The sequence below is a fragment of the Ochotona princeps genome, chromosome 1 (genome assembly GCF_030435755.1).
Source record: "Ochotona princeps isolate mOchPri1 chromosome 1, mOchPri1.hap1, whole genome shotgun sequence".
NCBI lineage: Eukaryota > Metazoa > Chordata > Mammalia > Lagomorpha > Ochotonidae > Ochotona > Ochotona princeps.
The window spans coordinates 83983279-84004741 of record NC_080832.1 but is presented as its reverse complement, the minus strand read 5'-3'; the positions used below and the strand labels follow the sequence as shown (position 1 = coordinate 84004741).

The 21463-nt window shown below is 33.0% G+C and overlaps 1 protein-coding gene across 1 annotated transcript in view; it reads left to right on the top strand.

Annotated features, from left to right (window-relative positions):
• The window catches only part of RIMS1 (regulating synaptic membrane exocytosis 1), a 452176-nt gene that overhangs the window by 294857 nt on the left and 135856 nt on the right, over nt 1-21463 (top strand). Inside the window, 10 exon segments of the mRNA XM_058661479.1 lie at nt 1501-1568; nt 2520-2630; nt 4526-4625; nt 8296-8419; nt 12023-12069; nt 14833-14945; nt 17712-17842; nt 18240-18411; nt 18509-18662; nt 19692-19767. Of these exon segments, the coding sequence (XP_058517462.1) occupies nt 1501-1568; nt 2520-2630; nt 4526-4625; nt 8296-8419; nt 12023-12069; nt 14833-14945; nt 17712-17842; nt 18240-18411; nt 18509-18662; nt 19692-19767 (1096 nt within the window).

Genomic DNA, 21463 nt, shown 5'->3' with positions numbered 1-21463 from the left:
GGGAGCTGGATGGGAAGTGGGGCTGCCGTGATTAGAACCGGTGCCCATATGGGATCCCGGGGCGTTCAAGGCGAGGACTTTAGCCGTTAGGCCACGCCACCGGGCCCCATGACATTGGTTTTAGAAACACATTGACTCTAAACATGACATGGGTTTATGAAAGACTCACATGTCATTTAGTCGACTTATTTATGCATTGAAAGTGTTGTGTATGCTAATTTAGTTAACCTACTTCTTTTGCAACGTAGATATTAATAAAAGTGGTCTAGTAAGAAAATTTAAAAATAATCCAGTTTTTGCAAATGTGGTTTCTAATATTAACTCCATGCAAAGGATATACTCCAATTTTCTACATGAAATATTTGAAAAACAAGTATTTTTGTAGCATATATAACATTTGCATGTAATGTATCTGAAATGTAGAAGAGGACAAGAGACAAAGCCAGTAAAGAGATTGAAGTGTATGGATTTTATGCTTGGAAATTTTAAAGACTTCAATATTTACTATTTTATTTCCTTTATAGTATTAATATTTATCATACATGTCATTTCCTGTAAAATTCTCTGTTTATGACAATCACACATATTTCCCATTAGCTGAATATCTCAATTTCAGCTGGCATGATTTCATTACTCTCCAATTATTTTTGGTTCATGGGTACAAGATATTTGTTTTATCAACTTGACTTTGTTATATGCTTTTCTCACATAGGTTTGCCCACTCTGTATTTTTTTTTCTTATGAACATACTCAAAGTTTCTTGTCTTTGGATACTTTGTGGCATTGTATTTTAATTTAAATGTAAAACTAAAGGCTACATTTTCATATTTACAAATGTAGGGCTTGTAGTTTTAGTAAAAATGAATAGTTTGCCATTGATCCTCCTTTGCTAAACGTTATTATTGATATTTAACTTACTTGTCACTATGTTCTGAAAACATGCAGTCATACTTTTTCAGTTTAAGAAGGAAAATGGGGACCAGAGAATAATTTTGAAAGATCCATTAAAAAAAGTATAGGAACATAGTCTTAGCATTTTATGGCAGAGCAGATTTCAATTTATGAAATAAAAACTGAAATAGTAAAAACAGTTCCCATAAATCTCACACCCAGGTTCTCTCCTGTATTGTTGTTACCTTATATTAGTGTGATATTTTTAGTCTGTTTTGATGAATGATATTTTAAACAGCACCACTAGATGGCAGCTTGTAGCCTGGATAATTCTTTGAAAATTGAAAGGGTGAATTAACGATTTTTTTGGTACCTGTTTTTTAGCTAACTTATGAGAGAAAAGGTAGCTCTTCCTTTGTATAAAGTGCATCTGTATCACATATTTATTCCAGTGATTCGGAATGCAAACTTTGTAACACGGAGTGTCTCATTCCAGGATATGCACACTTCAAAATTATAATATTCACAATCATTTATTTTATAGATTGATGAAGTAATGTTTTCTCTCTTTAATACCTTTAAGCTTTTCATTCCTTTTTAACTTTGTAGGTGACTTGGATTATTACTGGTTGGATCCTGCTACGTGGCATAGTCGGGAAACATCCCCTATTAGTTCGGTAAGTTTTATATGAAGTGTTTGGAGTTCAAGGATTGTGTGTGCCATCATGTCATTTGTCACATATGTGATAGATAGTATTATTTTCTGTTCCAGTTTACATCTTTTTTTAAAAAAGATTTATTTTTTTATTGGAATGTAAGATTTACAGAGAGTAGGAGAAACAGAAGAAAGATCTTCCTTCCACAGTTTCATTCCCCAAATGGCTGCAATGGCCAGAGCTAAGCTAATCCAAAACCTGGAGCCAGGAACTTCTGCTAGGTCTCCCACGCAGGGTTTCACAGCTTTGGTCCATCCTCTGCTGCTTTGTTAGGCCACAAGCAGGGAGCCAGATGGAAAGTGGAGCAGTCAGAACATGGACTGGAGCTGAAATGGGATCCCAATGTTTGCAAGGGTAGTATTAGCCAATTGAGTCATCACGTGGGGGCCCTCTCCAGTATACATCTTATGAGAGTGAAGATTGATTTAATTTAGGGCAGAGCAATATTGGAGAAAACAGTTATCATTGAATACTGTAGTGTAATTTAACCAAATTATTAAATAATGACTATATGTAAATGAGGTTGGGAGTACAAGTGATAGGTTAAAGAATTTTAAACTATTCAACTATTTTTTTCAATTACTCGAAAACCAGAGAGATAGTTGGGCAGAGATCATCTTCAGCGGAATCACCAAATGTCCATGCTGACTGGGGCTGAGTCAGGCCTGAGCCAGACATCTGGCTTGAATGTAAGAGGCTGTAACCCAGTCTTGGTGTCATCACCTCAGACACCCTGTCTGAACTGGTAACAAGAACAAGGAATTGAACTAAGGTACTCTGTTATGGGAAGCTGCAGGTGTCAACTACTGTTCTTAGCATCAGTTCTTTGAGTATCTTTTAGCTGAAGAAACACATGCTGCAACTAATAATTGTGTGTCTGAAGGAAAATAAACTTTATTTGTACTTCAATAGCATCCTGTAACGTGGCAACCATCTAAAGAAGGGGACCGATTGATTGGACGTGTTATTCTTAACAAGAGAACAACCATGCCCAAAGAATCAGGTGCATTACTGGGTCTGAAAGTAAGTGTACTGACTTAGCATGTTTGTTTCTTTCTTTTTTAAGATTTATTTGTTCATTTGAAAAGCAGATTTACATAGAGGCAGACTTACACAAATACACAGAGGGAGAGAGAGAGAGAAAAAAATCTCCATCCACTGCTTCACCCCCTAGATGGCCTCAGCAGCTAGAATTGGGCCAAGCCAAACCAGGAGACAGGAGTTTCTCTTAGGTCTTCCACATGGCAGGCAGCATTACTAGCTCTTGAACGATCTTTCCCTGCTTTTGTAGGTGCATTCGCATGGATATGGATTGGTAATAGAGCAGCCAGGACTGAAACCACTGCCAATATGGAATGCTGGTGTTACTGGCAACAGGTTAAGCCATTACATCACTGTACAACATCAGCCCCAGTATGTTTCTTGGAGGGTCATTTGTGATATAGACTGTATTCCAGTGAACTTTCTGACTGTTTTAAACATCTCTTCTCCTGTAAAATTAAATTGCTCTAATGAAATGTTATTAATAAGTCAGCGTCCTGGCATTGGTATTTCAATCGGGATTGTTGTTCTTAAATCATTTTACAAGAGAGCATAGACAGGTGCCAAGAAATTTCAATGAAACAGTGAAATTCAAAAGCTCTTCTGTGAATATCAAGTTCAAGTGTGATTTTTACACTTCAGTGATACTAATGAAAAGTTATTAAGTTAGATAAAGTGGACCATTATTGTATCTTAACAAGCAGAACAAAACATTATTTTTCCTCATCACAGTAGTATTTATGGAAATCTTTAAAAGAAAAGTAATTATTCTAAGATACTGTCTTTAAACAGATGTGAAAAAGTGATTGTATATCTTACTTTTTAAAAAGCATATAGGTACACATATGTATACATATACATATAGTGATCTATCTTACATGTGTGTAGATATATGTGCATTCATTTTAACTTGGTTTAATTTGCTTTATGACTTGAATCTTTAAAAATACTGCTTTACAACTATTATCAAGAGAATACCTTACACTTAGATGATCACTTGCCCTATTTAAAATCATGGAACATTACCCCCCCAAAATAGTTAATGTACATGTTACTATGTTATTATCAATATTAATTCCTCTTGGCATAAAATAATTTCAGTCATCTCCATTCATGAGTTTAAGAATTGATGGCTTAACCTCCACAAATGGTGATATTTTTCTCACTTTAATGTTTGAAACCCTAGAAACTTAGTTTTGTTTTAGGTATATTTAATATTAGGAAGACTCAAACAAGCGGATGGAATTGTTAAATATTCAACAACATAACTCAGAATTAAAGTCAAATGTACACAGGTTTGTGTCTCACATGAGGAGGTAATTTAGATGATTAGTTGGCAGAAGTACACTTTGGCTTTGAAGCGTGGCTAAACTACATACCCAAAGTGGCCTGTCCATAGCTTAGGTCCCTAATCTTTCTGGTCTTGCACATACATTGTACTACAGTTAGGTAAACGGGAACATGATAGACAGTAACAAGGGAGTAATTTCTTCATGTAGGAATAATCTAGACATGAATTTAGGTGATAAAGAAATAAATAAACTATTATGGTAAACATTTGCTGTTTCAAAGTAAGTATAGATATGGCCTGACAGCCATCTTTACGTGTGTGTGTTATTCACAGTATCCTTTTATTGGTAGTGTAGAAGATCATTACCCAAATTCTGTTAAGATACACAGTCATCTCAAATAAAGAAATGTTTTGTTTCCAGCAATATACTTACTACCCTATCCATTTTTAGTGAAAATGTATTTTATTACAGAAGTCCCTACACTCATTGTAAGTATATTATAAAAGAATATGTAGTTAGTACCTCAGCAAATAAACTTCTGTTTCATCGTGAGTCTTGGGAACTTACACATTTGTAATTATGCAGGTTGTCGGAGGAAAAATGACTGACTTGGGACGCCTTGGTGCTTTCATCACCAAAGTAAAGAAGGGTAGCCTAGCAGATGTAGTTGGACATCTAAGAGCAGGTAAACTTTCTTCTATAACATTTAGTTCATTTATTATTTGTTAGTTGGTAATTTTCAGCTTGGGATGAACTATATACATATATATGTATATATATTTATATGGTAGTAAATTAAGTCAACTAATTTAATGCATGAGTACAACTATTTTTCCTGATATGAATGTCGCAAAAATAGATACCACATATCAGTAGCAATTGGAGCAAGTAGGAACAAAAATCTTTTAGTCATGTAAAAAGAAATAGGTGCAAAATGCTAAGAGTTCGCAGTTTTATAGGTGAATCTATAGTATTGCTATATAACTTCAAATCTAATAGCTTCTTAGTTAAGTAAATGTTTCATCATTTAATTAATTGACAGGTTTTGCTACAGTAATGACTTAAGTTATTCATATTGTCCCAAAAGCACTTTTACTGAAGTCATGTTTTTAGAAAACATAGTCATAACCACATTTTTTACGTTAATTTTACAATAAAATATTTGTCACTTTAAATGAGACACATTTTACTCATGTTGATGTGTTATTTCTCAGTACTTGAAAATTTATGTTCTGTAACTTGCAGATGACATAGTAAAATGATTTATGTATTCAAATATACTATACATTACATAATAACACATTTTAACATCTAACTTGGTAGGTTGTTTACTTTTCACTTTAGTTAGCATCATGTTAAAATATTTATTCCAAATGATTACTTCAGAGTTTAGTACAAGTCTTTTTTTTTTTAGAGTGTATGCAGTTTACCAATGAAAAGAGTTTTGAGTCAGCTGTGCTGTGGATTTGATTGCTAACCCATAACGCAACGGAGAAAAACCTCTCTAAGCTATATTTTCAAGTGTTAAACTTCATCTTGCATATCCAGTTTTAAAGTTTTGATTTTGTATTTTTGCTTTGATAGATTACTTAAGTTACTAAAACGGGAGTGTTTTTAGTAAAATACCTTCAATGAATAATTAAGTGTAAATACCTTTAATGAATAATTTAGCAATCTCATGAACTCTAAGCCTGAGAAACTTAATACTAAATTGTCAAAAGCCAACTTAAACAATGATAACGGAAGTGTAGAAAGTACAGTTTTCACATTAAGAAATTGAAATATTTAAAGACAGGTAACTTTCATGTATACTGGATCATGCATGCTATCTGATTTGCATTACAATTCAGGAAGTTTTTTTTCTGCTTGATATAAAATCATTCACCTATAAAGCTACCATGTGATTTTAAGTCAGTATGATCTCTCTGCAACATTTATGATCTTACTTTTATATTGTCGTAACTTTCTCCAGTCTTATTCCTCTTTAAGTCCATGCTCTGCACTGCTACTTGATTTAACCATCTAGGATAAAATTGATATTGATAAATTCCTTTCTAATAAGTCGTTTTTTGTATAGTCATAATCAATTTTTCTAGTCATAACTTTCTAGCTTTATCACCTGATACTTCCAATTCTCTAGAAATTGCAGTCTGTCCTGAATGTTCTGAAAGTTCTGCCTCCAAAACAGGGTTAACTGTCTACCTGGTTACCTTTTGGCTGTGCTTTTGAATTCCTTTCAAAACTCATCCTAAGTTGCTTTTAAACTCTGGTTTCTGATAGGCACCTGCCTGTGGCAGTAACTAATTACTAACTTCGTAGTACCACCTGCCTCCACTCTGATCCTCAGATAAACATGATATGTTTTATTAAAGCTTTTTCCTTCTAGATTATTTCTGTGCCAGTACGGTTAAGGACCCAAGGAGGAAGTTCATTTTCATCTTTGTATCCATCTCTGCTGAAACAGATTTTATGTATATATATATATCATAAATATATATAAATATATATCAGATTACAAAGATATGTATGTATGGGTATATATGCATAAGTAGTTTTAAAGAAAGCATACATAAATAAATGCTTGCATTCGGTGAATTTGATGTTAAGCACTTTGTTTGCAGGTTCCTATCTATAAAAGAGAATTTTATTAAGTGCTTTTATAAAATTTAGCTCATTACTGGATAGTAAGAATAATTTCTGATTTCTGTTCATTTTTAAAACTATACACACCTTTTAAAAATTCTGTAGAACATAATAAAATAGAAAACATCAGGGTAAGTATCGTTTCATAGGCTTTTTCTGGTATAAATATATATATGTATATATCTGGTGCTGTATACATATATGGCACCATGATGTTAACTTACTTTTTTTAGTCAAAAACATTTGAAAATACTCTTGTTTTTGTGGTAAAGTATACTGATTGCCTGCTTGAAAACTGTTCCAGGTAACTACTTAGAACCAATCATTAGAAGTCTTTTGTGATAAACATACTGTTTCATGAAAATACAATGTATGTGATTTTTACATATATATTTTTAACTTTAAATATTACAAGTTAATCTTTAACTTGTAATAAAACAATTACTTTAAAACAGCTATGCTAATTTTCCTACTTTTTAAATAAAAAGCCAAAAATTTAAAGAAAAAATTATGTGTATGGCCTAACTTTAACAGGTATAATGATGTTTAACAATTAGTGTAGCACATTTTTATTTAGCTACTAAAACATTCTGGACACTGAAATATATGGAAATATATGGAAATATATGGAAACCTCAGAACATTAAGACACTTTCGTGTGTCTTTGAGTTGAGAGAAATTTCATCTCAGCCTTCTAGGTGTTGTATATCCAAAAATCCATAACAAGAGAACCACTTGGAACCAAAAGTTGTTTAACTATGAAGTCAATATTTTTGAAATAAGTATTTTAACTGTTTTTGAAAATAAACATTTTTCCCTAAATGATCTATGGTAAAATTTCTAGTTAAAGTAGCAACCATACTTTGTTAATCCATTTATTTTTAACATATTATAAGGCTCTCATGGTAAATCTTGGACTGTTGAACAAATTAATATGTACTATACGGATTTGTTATTATCTCAAAATATTTTCTACTTACACTTTAATCTTCACAGCATAAATTAAATATAGAATGTCTGTGCTTTGAACATCTGGAAGTGGGTTAACTGTCATGCAAGTTTTACATCTGCTTGCTTTGTAACTTTGCCATAGCTACCTGTGTTACCCTATGGGTGTGACTTCAAATCCTTTCATGCATTTCTATTCTGTTGTGCATCTGGTTAAAAAGAGAGAGAAAAAAAAAGAAAAAGAAGGCATTATTTGTAATTGAAAAAAAAAGTTATGCTGACAATGTTAATTGCTGTTTTTACCAAAAATAAAACAGGATTTCTGTGCAGTTTACTAAGAATTTTTCACATTTAGAGCCGCCTACTTTTATTGTATGAAGGGCATGCTGCTGATTATTATTATTTTTTTAATATTTTCAGTTAGGCTGTGCTGATTCCATCCCATAGCATGAGATTATTTTTATATTCTTTCTGGTGTATCTCAAAAGATAAAGATAGTTTTGTATTGTACTGTTTCCCGTGATTAGTAATATCTGGGGGAAGAAAAAGAGATTAAACAAAGAAAAGAAAAAGGTATTTAGAGGAGACATTTAGCTTATATTATATGACAATCAAGTTGCTTTTGAAAGCAGAACCTAGACAGTTAGACTATTTGTATATGTTTTGTGGTTTTTTTTTTTTTTTTGCTAAAAGAAAAGAAAAAACATAAGAAAAAATAAAAATAATATATAAGGTAAAAAAATACCCTTTTTTTTAAATTCAAGGGGATGAAGTTCTAGAATGGAATGGTAAACCCCTGCCGGGAGCTACAAATGAAGAAGTTTACAACATTATTTTAGAATCAAAATCAGAACCTCAAGTTGAAATTATTGTTTCAAGGCCTATTGGGTAAGGCTAAAAAAAACTTACTTCTTAAGTTTAGTAAATTACATGTATTAGCAAGGTTTTAAAAAGAAGTTTATACATTCGTATAGTACATGTTAACATGGATAATTTTTATATAGTTTAGATTTTAAAACTATCTTGAATTTTTAAATTCAATACTGAGTTTTCTTCCGTACATTTTAGAAGCTCCACATTTAAAAACTGTAATATGAAGAAGGATTGATACGTATTTTTCATACATAGAAAGTGTACTATTTCACATTAATGGCAGAAAAATACTTGCTTTTGCTAATACTTATTTAGTAAATAGTCTTTCCAGTGAGTCACAAGCAAATCTACCTGCAATATTGTAAATATTCATTTCATTTGTCTACATGAACTTTTTATTATTAAGAATATTTTTGTATCTTTATCCAGATAAGTCCCAAATTTATTTAAAATTAAATAAGTGGTAGCAAATATTTTTATGTTTTAATTGGTTATAATACTTGGTATGATATTTTTAAAAACACATTTTCAGCATAATTTGACTATCTACAGTCAATAGGATTTTTTTTTTTATGTCTGTTTTGAGGATTCCCTAAATTATTAGTAATTTCTGGAAAATTCACAAAGTCCAGAAGAAAATATTTGTTTTACCAAGCTATAATTTCCAGAGGGCTTTTCAACCATCTCATTATAGTTAGCAAAGTATTTGAATATGTTTTTGAAAATGATTAGTCTCCTCCTATTCCCCATGCTTTTATAGAGCTATTAACAGAACACATTTTTATGTTGAAAAAGTGTTGACTTTTTTTTTGTTCTCATGAATCTGTCAATGCAAGACAGAGAATACAATGTAATCAACCTAATTCTCAAACAAGTGAAAGTATATAACCCTATACCGAAGAATAATCATAATATATAAAACTCTAAAATAAAGGGAAACTGCAACCAATTTTAAGTTGTGACTTAAGAGTAGAGTAATAATGAAGAGAATTTGCTAAAGTGTTGAACATAGTTTTAAAAAGTAACAACACTATATGCTAGTTTCACATGACATGTTATAGTGCTGAGGTAAATATAAGGCTGGAAAAGAGGTAAGTAAACTGGAAAATGTATCAGAAGTATAAAAAATAAAATTTAAAATCAAGCACTGTGCACATTGCCAAATACTTTCAAATATATTATGGATTACAAAATCAACTTTAATATTTTTAATTCATGATGCTATGAAAACTGATCATTAAAGTAGACTGGAATAATATTTTACTTTTATATAAAAATTATTTAGTCATCTATATAGCCAGATTTTATGCTATCCATAATTTTGGAATTCAGGACAATATGAATTATAAAAAATATTATTTGAATTTAAAAAAGCTCACACCAACTGTTAGGTTAGCGTATAACTGTAGAAATAATTCTGACTACATTTTACTAATATGCTTTACATAGTTTTACTGACTGCATTTTTTTACTACTATGCTTCACATAGTTCTTTTCAGTACCTATAATTGGGAATAGAAAGCAAATGTTTGTTCTCAATTTGATAGCATAATGTGGTTCAAGAATCATTCTAAAAATGACTTATAACCACATCATTCATCACAATCTGAGAAACCTCAACCACCTTGAAATATTGACCATTTTTTTGAACCTACTGAGGATAGTATCTTCCTCTTTATGATTACACCTGTTATGGTAACTATTTGCCAAATAACATGTAAGAAGTACTGATAAACAGAATCAGATGTCAATTAGAAATCTAGACCTAAAAAATATTGTTGAAGTAATTAGTATTAAGTTTTCACTTAGATTCATCTTAAAACATTTTCAGCAACTTTTCCAACTTTCTGCTTTCAGAAATATATAAAAATAGATCCTATACCTGGCTTTAGGCTTCCAAATTTACAGTTTTAATAAATGACTTTGGAATAAACTTTCAAAGACATCCTATTATGCAGAAAATTGTTTCTGCATTTTTAACAACTTTTATTTACTTCGATGAATTTAATTGAAGATAACAGGGCCCAGTGCAGTGGCCTAGTGGCTAAAGTCCTTGCCTTGAACACGCCAGGATCCCATATGGGCACCGGTTCTAATCCCAGTGGTCCTGCTTCCCATCCAGCTCCTTGCCTGTGCCCTGGGAAAGCAGTGGAAGATGGCCCAAAGCTTTGGGATCCTACACCCCCGTGTGAGACCTGGGAAAAGTTCCTGGCTCTTGGCTTTGGATCGGCGCAGCTCTGGCCAATGTGGTCAATTGGGGAGTGGATCATCTAACAGAAGAGCTTCCTCTCTGTCTCTCCTCTTCTTTGTATGTCCGACTTTGCAATAAAAATAAATAAATCTTTTTTTTTTTTAAAGAAAAGACAGCAAAAGATAAATAGGATAAAGTAGTATTTTTTTTTAATGTTTGGGTATTTAGCTTCCTAAATATAAGCCCATATACATTATGTTATAGAAAATTTAAATTGCACAGAATATATAATAGATTTTACTTGTAAAATAATTAACCTAACTTATATTGTCATTTGGAGAATATATAAAATGTTGGTGGATGAAAAAATTACCTCACACAAAAAAATGTGAAATGAAGGAAAGCAAGTACAGAAACTTTCCTGTTTCCATTTCTTGCCAAAGTGAAAAAAAAAATCAAAATGCAGCTAGGTCACCAGGTATATGATTCAAAATCTTTAAGAAATAGATTAAAAGTTGTGTTGGCACCAGCTAACTCCAGTCTACTTTAATGTGTCATAATAATAATTGCATATTTTTCACCTTATATTGATACAAAAATATCTGGAAAGCGAGAAGTAAAGTAGTGCAGTACAGCACAGGCAATTCTGCAGTTAATCCAGGATTTCTAAGGTCGTAGTGAAAAATGGATTGAGCTGAGGTGATATGAAATATTCATCCAGAGTACTTTCTAAGTGTGACAGGAATGGGTGGTTCTCATAAGTCACTTTCTGACCACAAAGTGAATAGTCATATATTTAGCTAACTTCAATATAGAGAACCTTGGATCTCTATAAAAGGTATATATGTGTATATGGATTACATATTCACATATATAAAAATATTTTGGCTTTTTTTGTTGCGAGCTTGAACCACTTTTAATTTCCAAAGCAATTCATCCTTTTCTTTTTATTAACTGCCTACAGTCTCCACCCCATCAATCTATCATCAGGAGGTGTTTCCATCCCTTTCATTCAGTCAACTCTTTCAGATGTGTTTGTAAAACATATTACTGATGTGTAAAATGTGTGTCATTTTGATTTTTGAGAATCAAAGTAAGATATTACCTTTTTAACATTTTTTATTTCCAAAACCTGCTGTTTTGGTAGTAAAAATATTGTGGTGATTTTGGCCACAATATTAGATCAGTTGTTGTCATGTTAAAGTGTTTTGCTATTAAATATATAAAGACTTATTTTTATTGCAGTTTCTTTTTTGTGGTGTTTGACATTCATGCACATTAGAAGTTGCCTAAATTGTAACTCTCCTCCATTTCTACATCTGTAAAGACCTAAAAGGATTTTTCACATTACTACAATAAAATGGGCTGTGAGTGCCTCAGGGTGGGTGGTTTAGCTAATAGAATTTTCACCATACCCTTTCTTTTAGTGACATTCCCCGGATTCCTGAGAGCTCCCATCCTCCATTGGAGTCCAGTGAGTATAAGATTTCTTTGTTGTTACAAAATGGATCAGTTTAAATTGAAGAGTTAAGATTTACCACTTTCTATAGTTATTTGCTAAGTGAATTAGTATTACCATTCTAAGGATGTCTCCACCAAATAGATTTACAACCCTGATAATCATGGGAAACCCACAAAAATCCTAATTATTTGAGAACTCTTTTTCTGTCCTTATTTGTGCCTATAAAGATCTTTTTATTGGCAGTGCACTGCAATTCTAACAGTTAAGACCTTTGTAGAACCAAGTTATTATACCAATAATAGCTGACTTTGCAATAGGTAAATATATATTGTGAATTGTCAGGATACACTTAAATAGTAGAAACTGACTTATGACTATTTTCGAAGGACTATACTAATGTAATAATATAGGGGAAATCGGTGGCGGGAAAAAGGTTTTTTGGGGGGGATTTGGGGGAGAAGACATCCCTGGGCTTATGGAATTATATCAATAAACAAACAAACAAATAAATATTCACAGTAATTGAACTGATATACAATGTGTCTGTTGTTTTGACAGGTCATGTTTTCATGGGACAATTAAAAACTAGTCTAAAATGCCCTGTGGATTATTAAGTTAGATTGATAAACAGTTCAGTGTCCTTAGCATTCTAGTGAAGGAAATAGGCACCATAGCCAGTAGCACTGCTTAGCAGTGTCAGGTAGGATAAACTGGCATGAGTAGGTGGAATAGTTGGAGTAGGCTCACTGAACCATAAAGGGGTCAAAGGACTGTGAGGCAAGAGGATTGCAGAATTATCCACATGGGGATTAAAATCAGTCCAGTATGTGAAGAGGCTATGTATACAACACTAACAGACAAGTAATGAATTGTCATTCATAATGTGGAAGTGACCGAAACATTGACTTTGCAGTGTATCAACATTAAGTTACAGAGTAATGTGTCTAACTTGTTTCACTTCATGTTATATACTCCAGTTCTAACCCTATGTTGGAGCTTTCAATTGACTGGGATGATACTCTGCTGGCTCTGTCTTCAGACCAGAAAGGGTATACCTAAGAAGCCGTTGAACTTGACTGGACAATAAGATGCTGGACTCTATGTTTGGTATACGCTTGCAATGGGGGAATCTCAACTGAACTTGAGCTGTGGTTATGCAACAAGGTGGAGGAATCCACCATGGTGGGAGGGTTTGGGGAGGGGTGGGGAGAACCCAAGTACCTATGAAACTGTGTCACATAATGCAATGTAATTAATGAATTAAAAATAATAAATAATAAAAAAAAGATTTTCATTCTGTTTTAATGGCAGCATAATACTCCATCACACCATACATGTTGTCCCAGCTAAACCCAGAATGCTGATTAGTGGAAGTTGAAATGGTGGAAGGCATAATTTGGATCTTAAAAATAGGGAAAGTTGAGTGTGATTTATTAATGTGACAATTGTACTAATACGAGTTTTGATAACAGGGGAAGTTAAGTGGGGGAGTTCCATGTGGTGTATATGGGAACTCATAGGATTACTTCATATTGTTTATTTTGTAAACTTAAAACTGTGGTGGAATAAACTGTTAAAAAGTTTTCAAGATAATGTAGGCAAAAACCATTAAAAGAAATTAGCAAGGAAAAAATACACATGAATAGATTAAATAAGGAATCAGAGACTAGGTTATCATATAAAATGCATAACACGTGTTCAAATGTGCTAGAGGTGGGTCAACAGTTTGCTTTGAGTTTTCTGGTGACAAACAAGAGGGAGATAGGCCTGATTATAATAACTTATGATATTGACACTATTAAAAATTTAACTGGTTGCTATCCCATGGACGATGTTGGGTGGAATAATGTTCCTGTTATGAGATCCTGGAACAATTTATCTTAAAGATACCTAAATAAAAAAAATAGTGTCAGATCATCTCATAGCACTATTTTTTTGTGGGGGGGCGATGGAAAATCTTTTTTGGAGGGCACAAATTGATGGCATGTGACAAAATGATGCATTAGTTTGTCAGTGTATTTAAAAATGTGTTTCACACCTTCAGACAATGCTTCGTCTGGGATATTTCTCAGTGAAGTCTTACCTGAGTTTTGAATGGCTTTGAGTTATCCTGGTTAGACTGATCACCTTGTATAGAAGTGCTACTCTGCTGCGTGTGTCAGGGCATGTTGGTGAAGGCATCCTCCCGCAGTGGCTGAGAGGAAAGTTTTCCTCCTCGCAACAAGTTGAGGCAAGTCACTCAAGAAGTTCTAGACTCAGCACTCTCAGAAATTAAAGAGACTCTTTTGTAAAATCAGAACTATGATATAGATGACAAATTTGGTTGTAGACAGTGATGAAATGTAGACTTAGATGCTACTCATAAATTATATTCTATATTCATTCATTTTAATTGCTCCCTAAGAACAGTTTGAAAGTGATCTGTGAATCAAGATGATTGACATGTCAGGCTCCATCTTCCTTATCTCTAAAAATTAGGTCTTGTGTGGCTGTGTAAGAACTTGTGCAGTTATGGTGCCCTCCAGAAACAGAGGTTAACACATTCAAATCGGAACAGGTGGAAACATCGTGCATTGCCACTTTGAATATTTTTAATAGGTCGTTGCCCAAGAAAATAAAATAATGACTATCTGTAGTAATTCCTTCAAAATTAGATTCTATTCTCAATGGTGTAAATTATGTTTACATATAAATGTTAGATAAATTTGACATTTCATAGAAAACAGCGTGTTCCCCTCTTGAGAAATACTACTACTTAATATTTTACCATTGTAGGTTCCAGTTCCTTTGAATCTCAGAAGATGGAGAGGCCTTCCATTTCTGTTATTTCTCCAACAAGTCCTGGAGCTCTAAAAGATGCCCCACAAGTCTTACCAGGGCAGCTTTCTGTATGTATTTTTTATACTTGTTAGAGATCACTAGTGTTTGCTGGATGTCTGAGTCTGCCTTTGATCATGTCTATCTTTCCTTGAAAACAAATGAGTGTCGTTTGACACCATAGTCACCTTCATCAAGTATTTTCATGCATTTTTGCATTATTTCTTTAATCTTGCTTATTCTGGAGTACTTATTGAATGCCCGCAAAGTTCTGAACATTGATAAGTGGCAACATAAGTAGATCAAATATCCTCTGTGTTAGGCTGTCTAAATGTTTCTAAGACATGTATCCAGTTATTTGTAGTAGTCTAAGAAGGGCATGTTCCATTCAATGTAAAAATGGTCTAAATCTGGAGCCTGAGAAACTAAATTTTGAGAAATTATTTTTTTTAACTTAAAAAAAGTTGGTGGATTTATTTGTTGCCACTGTTAGCACCCTGATGAAGCTCCTGCTTTTCTTACTATCAACTTATTTTGTGGCCCAGATATAAGTGAAGAAAAATAACCACCATTAAATTTGATTATCTATTATGAAGAACAACATGTATGTGGATTAAGACAGAAATAAACACTTGTGTTAGTAAAATCTTATTTCATATTAGTCTGCAAATACATAATCTGGTAAACCATGGGTTTCTGTACTTTATTTCATGAGTCAGAGGGTAAATGTAAACTTACTGTTTTCAAAAGCTATATTGGTTGTAACTCCTGTCTGTCTATATTCCTTGTGATTATTTTTTTCTGAATTTCTGTTGCCTCTTCCAAGATGTCATTCTCTCTCTCTCTCTCTCTCTCTCTCTCTCTCTCTCTCAAATTCTCATACTTTTCACCTGAATTTTCCGAGGTGTTGAAAATCCCACATCTCTGTTATTAATTTAGAAAATGAGATATTGAGTCATATGGCTCCATTTTGAAATTATTAAAATATCTCCTAACTGGGAACCAAATCCATGTTCAGTAGTGACTGCTGTGGGTGATCATTTGGCCTTTGAATGGAGACAGTGGTTAGTGTGCTTTCATCCCACATCAGAGTGACTGCACTTGCTTTCTACTGCAGCTGTGGCTCGCCTTCCTGCTTGCAGATCTTGGAAAGCCACAGGAATTGGTTAAGGAATTGAAGTTCTTTTATCCACCCTGGACTGATGATCAGATTCCATGACCAGATCCTGACTTCTTGGCTTCAGTCCCAGGCATCATAGGACTTTGGGGAGCAAAACTGGAGGGAGTAGATTGACATGCACAGCTTTCCCTCTCTTCCCCATCCCTGAGCCTCTCAAATAAATACTAAATTTCAAATAACTCAAATATATTCCAACATGTACCCATTAACAATGCATTTTTGTATTTCTTATCAACCATAAAATTAAACTTAATTTCCAATTCAAGGGGCAAAAATGAAAGCTCACATTTGTTAGTTTTCTGTTATTTATCATTATCAGCACAAGTATTATACTGACTGCTAACGTTTTGATTGTAGGAGGTTGATAATATGTCAGTGTGCTGTTCCTCTCTATCTTTCTCTCTCTCTTGAAATTAGCTACAATGAACATTTCAAGGATTATCAATTGTTATCATTTGTGCTTGGCATTATTTTTCATTGTTTTACAAAGATTGACCAAAATGTAATAGCTATTTTTATGGAATACAGGTGCAGTATTTTAATGAATGTATATGGCTTAGATTGGTTAATCAAGAAGTTAGCATTCACTTTTTTTTTCTTTATATGTGGAACCAACCAGTTCTTCTAATATACAGTATGTAATGCTTTTATTAATACTTCCTTATACAGTATGTAATACCTGTGTGAATAACACCACACTTTGATGTACAATGCCAGAACCCATTAATCCTATCTAACCATGTTTTGGTGCCTGTGACCCAACATTTTCCCCTCTACCTCTCTTTCACATTTCCAGTAATCATTGTTATAAGTTGATGTTAACATTTTTATACTTAAAGATATCTGTGTATCTGTCTCAAGATTATTTCATCTGAACTGGTTCAGTTCAGTTACATCCATTTTGCTGCAATCATCAGGATTTTATTCTTTTTTTAATGGTTAAATATTAATTCATATTATTGTACCATGTATTTATACCTATTTCATTTTTTTCTCTCAAAAAACTACAAATGGGTCTGCAATATACATCTAACCTAGCTGTCCCACTCCTGGGGACGTACCTATAGAAAATTAAATCAGCATCTCTTCAAACAGGTTTGAAGATAACATGTATGTCTTAAACCTACTTTTCCTCTTTCACCTCATCACTTGAAAATTAGCATGTAACAGCTTAATTTTCACTATGAATACATAGTGGTGCCTGGGTTTCAAATGCTGTGTTGGCTATTCTCTTCCAACCCACTATGTATGTTATTCTTAGAATTAAAATTCGTCTATCTCAAATACCTATGGCATTATAAAATGTATCAAGCCACTGTATAATCCCAAAGACACTCAGAATCACCAAACATTTTCATTTAACAATAACAAGCTAAAAAAATTTAAATACTTCCATCTTCCCTTCATTTTTTTAAAAACACAGTGACGATTTTTTTTTCAGAAGATATTGTACTACAGGCTTATCAGTTAGGTTACATTAAAATGTTTAAAAAGAAAAACTGGTTGTGGTTTTCAAGTGATATCCCTTTCAGAAATCCTATCTAGAGTTCCACTTTATTATAATCCAAAATTTCTTCTGTTATAATTAAAATATTATTTATGCAAAATCTTAACATATCACAATTTTCACAAGTCATCATTTCTTCATTACTTTTAGGTGAAGCTATGGTACGATAAAGTGGGGCACCAACTGATTGTAAATGTCTTGCAAGCAACAGATCTACCCCCTAGAGTTGATGGGCGTCCCCGGAATCCCTATGTAAAAATGTATTTTCTTCCAGATAGAAGGTAGTGAATCATTTTATAGAAAATATATGAAACTCTGTAGCAGTAGATTAAGTTCCATTTCTGGGGCACATTTATAAATATAAGCAGTAATTAAATTATACCTAAGAAATTCCTTAACTCTTGTTTTTAAAAATAGTCTAATTTAAAAAAAAACCTGTTTATTAGCTTTTTTATCCATACTAATCTTTGATACAGGCACATCAACTAGAATACCTTCATGTGTGAGTGCCTATAACCATAGCTGCTTTTTGCATTGCGTAGTAGCAAAATCTGTGTACTTTTAAAGTTATTAATTAAAAAAATACTGAAAGTAGCAGAGACATTAGTGCATGTAACTGCAGTAGATGGCAGCATATACTTGTGTTTGCTTTTTCATTTAGAAAACCTTTCTTTTCAGTGATAAAAGCAAAAGGAGGACCAAAACGGTGAAGAAAGTGCTAGAACCGAAATGGAATCAAACCTTTGTGTATTCACATGTGCATCGTAGGGATTTTAGAGAGCGAATGCTAGAAATCACTGTGTGGGATCAACCCAGAGTGCAAGAAGAGGAAAGCGAATTTCTTGGAGAGGTGATGTAGATTGCAAAGATTCCAGTCACACACTTGATGAAGCCTTTCAAGTCTGCAGATACAAGGGCTTGATTTAACTTCGCAACTCTCCTTTCAGATCCTTATAGAGTTAGAAACAGCACTTTTAGATGATGAACCACACTGGTATAAACTTCAGACCCATGATGAATCCTCACTACCTCTGCCTCAGCCATCACCTTTCATGCCAAGGCGACACGTTCATGGAGAAAGCTCTAGCAAGAAGCTACAAAGTAGGTGAAGGTCTTCTTTGCTAACATATGTAATTCTATTGTAATGGTAGAATTAGAGATTGACAAGGAGGTATTTTTCTGTTGTTTTATTAGAGATTAAAATATTAGAAAATTTTGCATCTGTATAAAAGAACTCAATAGGACTATTTTATGCATGTTTGAAATGAAATTAAGTACAAGTATGTGTGAGAGAATGTGAGTGTGTGTGTGTGTGTGTGTGTAAAATTTGGACATCTCAGAAGCACTGTTTTATAATTCTTGAACAAGATCTTCAAAGTTGTTGATTGAGAATAAATTCTGTGTTCACTCTGTGAACTTGTAATGACCGTATAATTCATGATTGTTTTTAGCATTATTAATCATATGAACTGTTTTTAAAACATTGCAGATATGTTTATTTTTTATTAGATGGGAATTCAGAAAACTTTTTTTTGTACCTTCAATATTTTGAGTGGCAACTAAATTTCTGATTTAAAAACTACAACTTACAACCTTCATTTTGGTTTTGTGGAACCAAATAGTCTTTCTTATAAAATTCAATATTTCATGGTGATGTTTTCTCAAAATTCATGTTGAATGCAATAAATGAATCATTTTAGAAGCCAATATTTTACAAAGGCCTTGGTGTTCTTTGAATCATGGGAACTTTCCATTAAGCTCCAACCAAGAAAGGCCTCCTTAAACCCTTCCACGCAGCCCAACCCTCCATGTACTGCGGAAGGACACTTAATTTTGTGAAAACCTAATATACACTGTGTTATGGACCTTTTGCATAATGTTTTACCTAAAGAATAAAAACGCCAGACCCATATTTTCGAGTATGTTTGCTTCTTTCTTCAGTGCAGTGAAGGGATTTCTCAGAAAATGACCTTTTCTTTAAAAATCAGTTTAGTATTGACTTTGTGTTATTCTTCACATACATTGAGTAATAAATAATACAGCTAGCCTTTTCAAAACCTTTGACCATGTCCTTTACACTTCATAAACCAACCAGACACAGAAGTATCTGTTTGCCTTACTGTTATGCAGGATCTCAGCGAATCAGTGATAGTGACATCTCAGATTATGAGATTGATGATGGTATTGGAGTAGTTCCTCCAGGTGCGTGGGCGAGGAGCATGGCTCTGCTTTACTGTGCTTCTTTGCTTGTTGTCACTGCCAGCTTGGAGACTCCTTCAGGACACTGGACTAGAGACTTACAGCCCATAGAAATCAGTATTGCATTATTCCATGGTGACTTGTGTATCAAATTGTTAAGAAAGTTTAAAAAGGGAATGATTATCTGCAAATCAACATCCCTACTCATTTAATTTAGTCCAGATCTTCCTCCTTAAAAGCCTATTAGCTAGGTACAATAAATCATTTCACAGTGCTCTGAGCATAAGTGAAAATATGAATTTCATTTTAAAGAATATGGTTAATTCGTTACATAAAAATTGACTCTTCTTTTTTTTACTGTATTTTTTCTGATGTTTACTTCCTCCATTTCTGAAAATGTGTAGCCTTCCATGGAATATTCTGAGAAAGGTGCATGGCAGGGTTTAAAATTGCATGTGGCATGGCTATAAGTTTTTATGCTTTTGTGATGTGTTCACGAGTGACTAGCTAGAATGTCTGTATGTCTTTCAAAATGAAAATGCTTTAGAAAGATTTGATCTTAATTTGAAGTCTGCAACTTTTTTTGACCTTGTATTAACTAGTAAAAATTTCTGTGTTGCTGTATAGTTCAAATATATATTTCTTTCTCATTTGACTTTAGTCAGGAAAGTACATAAAATTGCTTGGTGAAGTTTAACTTTTTGGGCACTAATTCTATAACACTTCCCTGATTTTCTAATAAAAAAGAAGTTAATATTCACATGAGATTATTTTTAAATATGGGATATGTAAATATGAATTACTGAAGGCAATTCTTTGGGACAGTTTTCAAACATGTTTCTTTAAATTTTTCCTAATTTCTAAGATAATAATACACTTATTTTGTGGACAGTAATTCCATACTCATGACATGTTTATAATTGTTGGATGCCAACAACTTTATTAGACCTCAGAGATAATTATGGAGAGTTCTCTAAAATCAGGTTTTATTTTATTCCTATGAGATATATTTTTATGAGGTAACAAAAAATTTAAAAATAATCCATATATATTATTTCTTAATATCAGAATATCAATAAGAACTGCAAATGATAATGTATAACAGTTCATATTTCCTTTCTGTTTCTATTTTTTAAGACTGCAGTAATTATACATATTCTGTCCAGACACTTTCACACAAAATTTAGTAGTGTGTCAATTTTTATGACACTTAAGGAGTCCAAAAGATTATAGATTTAAAATTATTGTTTATTCTGATATGGTAAGATTATTCCGGATGATTTTCCTCTAATTTTCCTAAGTAGAATTTACTTCTATAGGTGGTTCTTACAATTTGCTTTCCTAAAATTTTTCAGAGTAATAAGGAAAGATAGTGAATGAATTATTAGTAGCTGACCAATTAAATACTTAATAAACTGATGAGTCCCTTCTTATTTCCCTGAAAAGTCACGTGGTTACAGTACTGAAAGTTACAAATGAGTTGTGGGATCCCTGCAGCGGCTCTGAACAACGTTGAGTTTAACAGTACTGCTTTTTCCACACTGACACAAGTCACATTTCTGATAGTGTTGGCAAACACATGCATACTCCTTATCATACTGAAGCAGTGTCTAAGTAGTTCTTTCAAGTAATGCTTTCCATTTATATTTATCACATAAAAAGGTAATGAAAGCAATTTTTAGTGTACCTAAAAATCAGTGTAA